Consider the following 11,799-nt stretch of genomic DNA (forward strand, 5'->3'; position numbering starts at 1 on the left):
TCTCAACTATTCTTCGAAAATTTTCATTTTTGCAATGTCGAATCATGAATTGGAAATGTTGTTAGGGGTTTCTATCATTTTTTTTCAATGATGTCTTAACTACCATCGATACTCTTTTAGGTATTTTTCTTTATTTCTTTTACTTGCATATCCTTCAGCTACATAATTTGAACAAACCTAATCTTTTAACCCTTTTTAAATTCTACGACGCTGTATATTTTTTCTTCACCTAACCTCCCGTTATTTCCTCCAGATCCCCTTCCAAGTCCAAATCTCGCAGGCGTTCTATTTATTTGCTATATGTCGGCATCATGACGACCACAAGCTTAAAACATCTGTTATAATATTCTATGAACTTAAATTCACTCCTATAGTGATGATTACTATATTAAGCATATATGCTTTAGCCTTCCTGTGCTTTCGGACGCTAGAAAGATCTTGATGTGGTATAATGGATATATTCAATCGCATAATTTACAAAAGAAAGCGATGCACGGTGTAAGGAAAACAAAACGGACCATAGCTATGCTCCAAGGCCACGGAGAAAGAAAGAAGAAGGGACAGGGGGAAAAAGAAGGAAAAACCCCCCCATCTAGCCTGATTTAACGAGCTTTAACTCATCAGACCCCCAAACACACATCACCAAGTCCGCGATAGCGTTCTCCGGCCTCGGTTCGGTATAAATAGACATCCTTTCATCCCCATGAACATCGAAGGGTACCATCGTTCCACGGTGAGACATTGCGGTAGCCAGCACGTTTCTTTGAACTGAAGGTATTTCTCTCGGTACCTCCGGTTCCCCCGATACTTTTAAATACGACGAATAGTCCAAATGATATCTTAGCGGTTCGCCTCTACCTCTTTTCAACATTGCGCTTGAAGTTTCGGTTAATTGAAAGCTTCTGATACCGAAGTAAAAAGTCATGAGTCTTGTACCTAAACACTCGGTACTCCCGCCGGACCAGACCATATCGAAGCTTAATGCGTCTGTTCCGTTTGAATTTAAAAAGAAAGCGGAGTCTGTGTCGATGGGGATATCTGACATTGAAGGTTTTGGAATACTAGGATCCGGGTCTGGAAATCCCTGTGAAGGTAATTTATCATTTATAGCGGTGTATATCGCCCGAACTTGGAGTTCTCCGGGAGCTGGGAGGGATAATCCTGTTTGTCCGGGGAGTGGTGGTGAAGTGATGAGTTCGTACTGGTGGATTTCGTTACGTTCTACTGGACGACGAGACCATTCTTCTTCGTCTCTTGATAGACTAACTTTCCCAAGTTTGGTGATTCGAGTTCTGCCCCAGAGGTTTAAGTAAATACTGACTTTTGGGTTATCGTGATGGTGGAGTTTTGGAGCACGTTGCCGGACGACCCGGAATTGGATGTAATCGTGATAACTTTGGAGCATTTCGTCGTCTTTATCACGGGTTATGGTTGAATGGATTATATCTTCTTCTGAAGCGGATATGATACCGTCTTCTCCTTCTCCTTCTCCTTCTCCTGCCCCGCCTTCTTCTGATACCGTTCCTATAGTGATTGGAAGGGTTTTGATGTAGACTTTAAACCCTGCTGCTTCTTCTGGGTGTTTTCGAAATTTGACACCGTTTCTTAAGTCGGGTTTTATGAGGAGAACGTGGGAGTCGTCGACCATTACTACTTTGTCTGCGGGGACGAGAGGGGAGGCTGTGAAGCCACGGGTACCCAGGGCTTCTTGTTCGTAACGGAATACCATTTTTCCGGTGAAGATGTCCCAGACGAAAAGGCCGACTCTGAGGGAATTGCTGCGGTTGCTGAGGGCTGCGTAGTGGGTTCTTGAATGGTCGCTGACGATGCCCTCCTATTTCATCGTGAGAATCAAAAGAGATTAGTTGAGAGTCATAGTTATCAAAAACTTTTAAAAGGGTAGAGCGACATACTGTATAATTGACATGTCTGTACTTAAAAGTCTCGAACAGTGATAACTGTTCATACGAAGCCTTCCGCTTCGCTTCATCTTGCAGTTCTACGCCCACCTTCGCAAACGGAGAAATCAACCGAAATATCTGAACGACACTGGTATAAAACGATCCAGTTACGTTCTCCAATTTCCCTTCCTTGGTATGTTCGATCACCAATATATCTTCAAAGACTCTCAGCCTCCTGACAGAATACGCAGAAGGCTGGGCTCCCATATTATTAGTCCCCAATTCCAATCTCATATTCGAATATTCTGCCAGATCATGATTCCAAAAGATCACTTCAAGCCCCCCAGCCATGGGACTGACGTATACGAGTACATCATCTGCAATGGCGTAAACGAAGTTATTTGATGCATTTTTCCGAAGTGGTAATCGTATCTCCTGGATCGGTGTTCCCTTTCTAAGATGTTGGGTTCTGATACTAAAGTTTCGAAATAGGGATTGGTAGTACTCTGGGGTTAACTTGGGAGCCAATTCATCAGTGCTAGTTCCCGATTCTAGGTCCTTTTCTAGACGGGTTATTATTTGATATTCTCGAGAGGCGGAGCCGTAGATGCGGATTGCGGCCCGGAGGAGGTCGGGAGAGGAGAAGAGTTCGTTCCAGTGCTATTAGACATACGTACACACGCGGGGTTTCGTTAATATAAGTATTAGTTTTCTTGGAATGAGACCCATTGGATATGTATTATTAAAGTTTGAGATTTGATTGAATTCATGATATTGAGGTTTTTACATACTTTGTTTACTCCTCTTACTCTACAGACGTCAGTAGCTTCGAGATATGATAGCAGGGTTAGAGCGATATGTATCTCGAGTGCTGAGGGATCCATCGTGTTGGAGATTTTGGGGGTGGAAATTGTGTTGGAAACGAAGGTTTTAGTTATAAGCCAGCTGCACAGCTTATGCTCTCACGATCGATAGATAGACAAAAAAATGGTCCTAAGGATTGAGGGGCCGAGGACCAGCTTACTTATACTAAAATTATTTCGGTACATCTTCTAGGAAAGGAATATAATCCTAGCAGGCGGCAAAATCTTTTTCGTATTTTATTTTAGAAGTTTTATTTTATTTTATTTATATTTCAATCAGCTTTTACTGGGTTTGTATTAATCATGGTACAAATACATCTCGGGTGCCTTGACAGGGATTGCGTAAGGGAGATCTGACATTCGAATCCAAACGTGCAACATGACTGTGCTCGGACGGGGCCATGAAAGCCCCTCTCACCCCGCACTATTCTTAACCAAAATGGCAAATCCTAAAATCCGGGCTGTAAACGCGCATATCAAGTGGCTGCCTCTCTATGCAATTCCCAGCTCTTTTTTGGAGATCGAGATGCCCGGTCTTATGCATTATGCACCATCCTATCGCGGGATCAAAAATGCAACAGATCTGCCTGTGTTGTCATGAAACATAATATTGTGATTAGACATTAAAAATTCTTTATAGTATCTACAAAATTGGATATTTTTTTCAAAGGGATAAAAGAGAAGAAGGGTAAGAAGAAGAAGAAGAAGAAGAAGAAGAAGAAGAAGAAGAAGAAGAAGAAGAAGAAGAAGAAGAAGAAGAAGAAGAAGAAGAAGAAGAAGAAGAAAGAAAGAAAGAGATACGTGCAGCAGTGTAGTATCTTTCATGTCCAGTTGCTACTTCTTTTCAAAGAATTCCGGCTTGAACACTCCATCTTTGAGTATATCCGGAAGACCGTTCCAAACATAGATATTACCCTCCTTCGCAACCCTCTCTCCGGTCTCTGGTGAAATCTCATGAAGAACAATCGATTCCAGAGTGTAGTTTGCGCCTTCGTATGTATTCAAACGTTGAAGGTGTGTTTGATTGGTGACATTATAGGTGGATCCTGCGATGGGGACCGAGCCCTCTGCAGCTGGGTCTTCGCATTTGACAAGGGCTGGATATGGTCCCCATAACTTGATTTTGTATCCTGTGATCTCTGCGGGTGTGAGGATGGGGTGTTCGGAGAGGTTTAGGATACGCTTCAGGACGGATGGGATCCTGAGAGTTCCGTAGAAAAAAAGAAGAGTGGGTTTGAAGTCTGTAGAAGTTCCCGTTGATTGGTCCATGGTGGAATCAATGATACTTTTAGAACTGAAGTTCTCTTAGTGTTTCGTAGTTTAGTCAGTAGCAGAGGAGTGTTTTGTGGAGTTGATGAATCTTGAAGTTGTCTTGAAACAAGATACTTGAGAAGAGCAAGTATTAATATTTGGTATGACTCTTAACTCTATTTCTATTAACTCCTGTTGTTAATGCAATGAGATGCTCAGTCTTGACTCCAAATTAGGCACTGGCTGTCATGTTCCTAAGGCAATAAACAACGTTAATAAAAAGTACAACAGGATCAACGCAGATGAACCAATGCCCAGCTCCTCATCATGAACAAGAAATTTTTAATATATCAAAAAAAAAAAAAAAAAAAAGTAAGAACCACAAGATGTCAGGAATTCTTCTTTTGAATTTTTATAAGCCAAACCGGGGCTCAGGAACTGATCGGAATCCTTATCTAGAATATTCCTCGCTATTCCATCTTGTGCTCAACTTTAGAGAGCCTCCTGACCTTCGTCTAGCTTCGACACGATACTATACCCCCCTCAGAACTACTATCAACTATCTATATATATCCCTTTCTAGATCCCTTCAAATAGGATGAAAATGGAAGGGATTGGAAGTGACGTTATCTAATATGTTCAACATACCCCTCTACAAAAAGCCCCTATTCCCACAACGGCCTAGTAACTCCCGTCGAAAAATCGTGCTTTCACCGGAATTCAATTTTTCTGACAATATCGATACTCCTATGGCCGATAAAGCTGTATAAATCGGGGGTTCATCCAGAATAGAAGGCTTCCACAAAATGGAAAACTCCTCTAGGATAGAAAGCTCATATAAGATGGAAGGGCTCTCCTGGAATGGGAGAGTCCACTAGGATGGGAGAGTCCTCTTGAATGGGAAGTTCCTCCAAAATATAAGGCTCCTCAGCACACCTCCACATTCAGAATCAATTCCCCAGCCCGACGAAGATTTTCCTAAAATACTTTCATTCCTAAAATTCTCCAAAAGTGTATCGTCGAGAAGGATCCAAGGGTTCGGGCGACCATAGAAGTCGTAGACCGCAGCAGTCGCAGTAAAGAACCCTTAACGATGATTTGATCGCTGCCAAGTTTGCTATACATGTATACATTATTTTCGTGGAGACCAACCGAAAGTCTAGGACATGGAGGGAGGCCTTATCGCAGCCATCATTGCTCGCCCTGAAGGCAAATTTACCGAGAGCCTAGATCAGTACGTATTCTGAAAAGACTTCGCACTATGGATGGCGGGTGTTCAATGTTTATGGAGGGATGCACATCAAATTACCCTGCGATGGTTACACCCGTCCGAGATCCATATACCCCGCCGGTGATACCGGCCCGGCCTCCTAGACGGATCACGAGGACTAATAAGGAATAACTCGAATATAAAGGCGTGCGGGAATCGACAGATAACTTGGTAACCTACCAATTTCGTCTTCAATCGGACAAGTTCAAACGTCATTTTTTTTTTTAACTTTCTTGGGTTTCACGGGGTTTTTTTTACTCTTTTCATTCACTATTCCCGTTTTCCCTTTTCTTGGTCGTGGGTTTGCGTATACGCTTTTTAGACAGAATTCGTCATAAGTTCTAGAAACAATGGTAATCTTGAGCTACATGTCTTCAAATGGCCTATTGAACCGGAAATTTCTAGTGCAGCTATAGGCATTACGAGGCTGAGCTTACTGGAACTAAAAACCGCGCGGATAGTAATAGTAATAATTAATGTTTTAAGGTTAATTGGAACTAAGAAAAGTTTCTGGGAAGACGAATAATGCAAATGTTATATAAAGTTAATGCACACAAAAAAGGGAAACCCGACTATCCTGTTAGAATCATGGTTATTTCTCTCCAATTTGTATCCTCCGAAAACGCCAATGGTATGATAAGTTCTACGGCTTTCTTCTTCAACTCCAGCTTTCCGTTCAACTCTTTATCTCCAGCTATATCCCTGCATGGTACCTGAAACCCATTTCTTTTTTTTCTTTTTCTTTCTCTATCTCTCTCTTTTTTTAGAACAAACTCTTCGCTCCTCCTAAAACAGCCTTACGCTTCTGGCTTTCGATAAATTTACTTGTAGCCTTTGCAAACTCCGCCGTAGTATTTTCTAGATTCTGCATATTATCCTGGAAATTTTGTAGATTTTGGGTTCGGGCGTTGAAAGCATTCGCCATATTACCGAAGACGCTGTTGCCATTAGTTGCTGCGGGACTCTTGTCGCCTCCGTTGGCTTTCTGCTGTGCCTTGATTTGTTTCTGGGATGGTGGGCGATCTGGACCGCCGATGAGAATGTCGAAGTCGTCGGCTGAGATGTGCTGCGTTCCACTAATCCATTGAAGACCGCTGATAGTAGGGCGGGCTGGGACTGCGATGTCTGGGTTATAGAGGATGTCCTTAGGTTGGGCGTGACTATCAAAAAAGAAGCCAAAATTAGTGACCTATGATTTAGAAATGGGTAAATCATCGACGGAAACTTACAGTTGCTTGCCTGTTCCCCACAGGTAGAATAATCCGAACTCGACATGACTGGTCCACGCGGAAATAAAACCTTCCCGGGTAATTCGACAGTTCGACAGTTTGGTGCGATCAATGACGGCAGGTAAGTCGAAAACTCCGATTTCCTTCAATGCTGGAATCGAGAATACTCTAACTTTGCCAGTGGTATACACACAAACCAAGACAATACCCTTATCAGGAAGCTCAGCCACCCCTGCTTGCACACAGGTCATTTCGTCCCAGGACTTGTGGCTCTCCTTGTCCTCAGGAGGTATGATAATTCTGGCCTGGTTGGATGTAACACAAATAATAAAGCCGTTGACGAACTGTCCTTGCCGTAAGCCGGCAACAGCATCTGGTGTCGCACGTGCTGAAGCTCCAGTTTCGGAGTTGATAGGAATTAATGTGAGCGGTGGGTTGTCGATCGGGTGTCCTCCAGCACACGAAACGGTAAATCGGGAACCCTCGGGTAGAATCTTGAATGTCATAACATTCTTGAGGTTGGTTCCGACGTGAAGGCAAATGCTAGAGAATTCTGTGAGAGAGTTAGCTTATGCTGATAGGAGTTGAAGAGCCGATAGGAGAAAGTTCATACCATCTTCTCCAATAGTCATAACGGAGAAAGCCATAGTAGTAACATATTCAGTCTTATCTTCCTTTTCTTTCTCCTCCTTAATGCTGCTACTGCTACTGCTAAGAGAGCCAGATTTCCTAAAGCCAGGGAAACTAGTGCGTTTTGCCTGTGAGGGGAGTTCCTTCGAAAAACTGGCGACCGCCACACTGCCTCGCTTGATATCTTTCGCAATCGAGGTTAAGCTGCTTCGTTTTGCTGCCGCTTTGGCAACTTCCTTAATGCGATTAACATCCTTGGTGACAGTGCTAATAACGATGGAGTATATAACCGTGGGGCCCTAATGAGGAACTATATTAGTTGTGCAACTTCCGAAAAGGGCGTGAGGGAAACATACCCGAAGATCGACGACGGTTAGAGTACCGCTGTCATAGCCAATGGCGACGAAACCGACATCACTGACAGCTGTAGTCTTGACACCTCCAGATCCGGCATCCATAAGATACAGTGGTAGGAGACCTTCTTTCAGGGTTGGATCTGCCTGGCTTGCAATGTCTCGTAGCTGACCAAAAGGAGAGGATGTCATTCCTACGGCCGGGCTTGTAGGGCTCTGGAGATTGCCTTTGTAGCTCTTGTTGCGACCCCATCGATAGATCACTACTTCACCGGATTCCAATCCAACTGCCATCTCCCCAGTTGCCTGAGATGCAGATACAGCCGAGACCTTAACGGAGCCGGGTTTGCCAACTACAACACCAACATCAAGCTCCAAAGCCTCTGGGTTCTCGATATCATCGTTGTGACCGAGATCCCAAACCCTGACTGTTGCATCTTTGTGAATAGTACAAGCGATACTTCTGTCTTGGTATCTTCTGGTCATCCTCTTAGCGTCGGCGCCTCCCTTAAAGTACTCTGCCGGCTTGTCTCGGATGGCCACCATACCAAGCCATTTCTCGCGGCTGATAGGAGCAATCTCCATAGAGAATGGCTTCGGATGAACCATAGCCATACTGGGATGCATCATGCCAGCGGGCGACAAATATTCGCCGTCTGGATATCGAAGGGTCGCAATATCACCATTAGTGAACAGGACCATGACAGCAGACGGGTCGTGCGAACCAGCGTGATATGGGGACGTCTTCGGCAACATGCAAAAGTCAACGACGTCGATATTATGTGGGACTGGCAGAAATCGCTGTCGCTTGGGATTCCCTAGGTGCTCAGTTATTTGTTTCCAAGAGGAAGTAATATTGTTCGGTGCGACTCCGAATTCGATCAACGTTAGACCCTTTGCAGCCATTCCAACATTGTTACCACCTGAAACCAGCAGACATGTGTCGTCGATATTGTTCGAGCAGCACCATGCGACTTTGTGGAAGGGTTCTCGGAGTGTGAATGCAGCACCTAATGCAGGCCCGCCACCAAACCCAGCCATTATGGGAGCTGGTAGGTGAACATCGAAGTCTTGTAGCGTCCTTGCAGTCAATAATCTTCCGTCAGTTGTACTCCAGAAAGCAATGCATCCATCTTCGTATGTCGTCAAAACGGTTGTACCGCTAGGGTTAAATATAGCATTTGAAAGCTTTGGTTTCCGAAGGGTTTTTATGGTCGCAGCATCTAGATCTGAGCCAGGTGCACCGGGTTTCAATTCGAACTTCATCGTGAAAGTAGCTTTATTTTGTTTCAAAGAGAACAACAAGGCGCCCTCGAGATACGAAATTAAAAGAGTACCTAGATCTCTAGGGTGCATGGCGATAGAAACAACAGGGAGGGAAACCGCCTTCGGGCTGTGTTCCCTCCATAGGTTTGGAATTTTGAAAGGAGCTGCTATATCCCCATCAACATCAAAGACCACGATCTCTCCATTTTGTAGTCCGAGGAAGATGAAATCTGAGGCAGGATCGGTACAGATTGCCGAGACGGCTCCTGGCGGGGACCACGAGCACACGAGTGCATGCGTAGAAAGATTGAAATGGTGTAGTTCATGCTTGCTATCGATAACGAACAGTCTGTCATCGTGTAGCCGTAAATATTTTACCGAAGTTTTCCTTGGTAAGTTGTATCTGATAGATACTCTGCTGCGTCCAAAGATGTAGATAGAACCGGGCGAGGCATCGGTCTCATTTGTGCCGACCGCAACAAGAGACTGTACGGGATCATAAGCCAAAGCCGATGGCTTGCCTTCGAAGCCGTATCTTTTGACCTAATAACGTTTCCCAGTAGGAAAAAAAAATGGTGGAATCTCGTTAGCCTTGACGAATTTCGAAGGTTGTGTACCGAGAAAGACGGAGCACATGGGCATCTGCATATTGTTCGACTGCCATCGGCTCAGAGTGCCTAAATCCAACCAACAAACTGGGTAATACCACTTACGTCATCGAGCGCTAAATCATCATTTGAAATGTTCCCCGAGAGGTTGATTTCACCTTCACTTTTGCGTCGTAGAAAAGGCATTTTTCTGTCTTTGAGGTCCAGCCTGCCTAACTTGTCGGCGAGTTCTGAGTTTTTGGAAGTCATCGTGGGGAAGGTGGGAAGGAAAGTTCCGAGAATGGGGTGTGTTTGTATGTGTGGTACGCAATGGGTGGATCGGTCGGTGGTGGCACCAAACACCTAAACTGCTGCACTGAGGGACTGGTTGGCTGAGCTGAGCCGCACGCCGAAACTGAAACCGAAACAAATTATATGGAAGCTTCCTAGTAGATATTGATATTGATAAGACCGGCTAAGGAACGATAGATATTAAAATGCTATTAGAATTAAGAGAAGGCAAGTTAAGTTGTAATTGCGAGTCAGTCGGCAAGTACCTCTAGAATTATAGTAAGGATAGTAGAAGAAGGCCAGGCTAGACTAGACTAAAATATAAAAGCCAAGTAGCAAGATCTTAAGAAGGGAATAAGTAGTCCTAAAGTATCTACAGCTTCGTCGGGCCTCTGTGGTAATTAAATAGGTAGCCAAAGCCCTGGGACTTCAATAGAATCGTGCAAACGACGCTTCAGCATATGCCGTCCGGGCACTATTATAGCCTCCTTCCTTTCGGCACCTAATTAGACTCAACCATGCTGTATTTTCTGGCCTCCTCTGACTTCTTACTCCCAATGTGTCGAGCTGCCGTTATCTCTCGGACCCTTCTAACAGTGGCCCATGTACCGTGTCCCGCCCAGTGGTATAAAAACAGCAAAGTAGCGAGAGAAAACTGGCTTTTTCTGCATCCATTTGCATGCTGCTACTAGCTCCACTATCGTGCTGAAATGTTTAGTGTTCCTATATTGGCAGAAGCAAAGACCAGACGTCGCTTATCCAAAATCGATCATGGTGCTTGTTATTTCTTATTCTTTCTTATTCTCTTCGCTAATAGTTTACGGGTATTGGGTGTCTGTGGCCCCCCCGTTGATTCCCTTTGTAGACATAGTGTTCGCCGTAATATCAAGGGCCTTCGTTGAGCCGTGTTTCGAACTCGTACGCGGAGTGCAAATTAATGGTAATGAGATCGGAAGTAAGTCCTGTACCTAAGTCAGTCCCGGTAACAATTACTTAAGTTTACAGGCTTACATACCAGTACTGAAAAATCCTTCTGAGGTTTCTCTGACCGGCTGAGTTTGTAAATCGAAGGTGTAACGTTCGACCAATCCGATCGCGAAGGAGTCCTAGGAAAGGCTTCAAATTTAGTAAATCGATCCAAGGTCCGTGGGGAGATATACTCTTCTAGTGAAAGAGCCCCGAGACATTAGGATATGGATATCGACCGATAGTACTTCACAAGTACGTGCTGTGTATATTTCAGCTCGTAACCATATTCGCCCCTGGTTATGTATAGACGTTTTGAAGTACATCAAGTCCACATTAACTAAGTACTTAGCGGGTTTGCTAGCAACGTTTGCCTCTGATAGGTGGGGTGCTTACTACTTATATGATGGGAGGGTTATAGGCTCGAACTACGGCAATGTCGCGGGAGAACGCCCCCAGTTTCAATGATTGGTAGCTTGTTGCAGCGTCTTCCATAACCGAGCGGGATGAGGTCCTTGTATATATATCCTATCCCGATAATAATATTGCAATCTCGATCTTGACATGATTCCATGCAGGCAAGTAGAATAAATGATTTATATGCAGCCTTTGGAACTCGTCGACATACAACAGTACCAAATGTCAGCGTGGCCGAGTGGTTAAGGCGTTTGACTCGAATTCTCTCTGAGTTGGACATCAAATGGGTTCGCCCGCACAGGTTCGAATCCTGTCGCTGACGACATCTTCTTCTTTTTGCCCATTTCGGGCTCTCTCTTTTTTTTTGTCTCTCGATCCCATCCTTCTCTCTGTCTTTTTTTTTTTTGTTTTAGTTGAGCTAGACCCACTGCGAATGACCAATCCAAACAGGAATAGTGGTTCGTTAACCTTGTTTTACGGTTCCAGGGTCATCTGTGGGTCGGCTTTGGATTCTTCAGACGACTTGACCAAACGGGCAGTTGCAGCCTTTTTGCACTTTTGACCCTGTTGGAATTTTGATACATGCGTTGACAAAGTTTCAAAAAGTGTTCACGATATGAAGACTAACGATACTATCGCTGCCCACGAGATCGCAAGCATGCAATGCATGTCTGTGCCTGTATCTGTTTTATCGTCGCAATCGCTCCCCTGTGTTCACCTTGTTCCGTTTATAAAGGTGAGCTTTCATAAAATTTAAAACCTTTCGGATTTAAAC

The 11,799-nt window shown here is 44.3% G+C and overlaps 3 protein-coding genes across 3 annotated transcripts; all 3 read right to left on the bottom strand.

Moving 5' to 3' along the window:
* Window positions 1-592: 592 nt before the first annotated feature.
* On the bottom strand, window positions 593-2,785 carry AOL_s00054g634 (uncharacterized protein; the record flags this gene model as incomplete). Its single annotated transcript, XM_011121950.1, has 3 exons — window positions 593-1,834; window positions 1,914-2,561; window positions 2,711-2,785. 3 exons carry the CDS (start codon window positions 2,783-2,785, stop codon window positions 593-595), a joined length of 1,965 nt encoding a protein of 654 aa, XP_011120252.1.
* An 813-nt stretch (window positions 2,786-3,598) lies between these two features.
* On the bottom strand, window positions 3,599-4,033 carry AOL_s00054g635 (uncharacterized protein; the record flags this gene model as incomplete). The annotated part of the gene is made up of 1 exon (XM_011121951.1): window positions 3,599-4,033. The coding sequence occupies one exon, from the start codon at window positions 4,031-4,033 to the stop codon at window positions 3,599-3,601; it is 435 nt and encodes a 144-aa protein (XP_011120253.1).
* A 2,015-nt stretch (window positions 4,034-6,048) lies between these two features.
* On the bottom strand, window positions 6,049-9,620 carry AOL_s00054g636 (uncharacterized protein; the record flags this gene model as incomplete). Its single annotated transcript, XM_011121952.1, has 5 exons — window positions 6,049-6,445; window positions 6,515-7,067; window positions 7,128-7,443; window positions 7,501-9,306; window positions 9,477-9,620. The coding sequence occupies 5 exons, from the start codon at window positions 9,618-9,620 to the stop codon at window positions 6,049-6,051; spliced, it is 3,216 nt and encodes a 1,071-aa protein (XP_011120254.1).
* Window positions 9,621-11,799: the final 2,179 nt, after the last annotated feature.

Source organism: Orbilia oligospora, assembly GCF_000225545.1.
Source record: "Orbilia oligospora ATCC 24927 unplaced genomic scaffold scaffold00054, whole genome shotgun sequence".
Lineage (NCBI taxonomy): Eukaryota > Fungi > Ascomycota > Orbiliomycetes > Orbiliales > Orbiliaceae > Orbilia > Orbilia oligospora.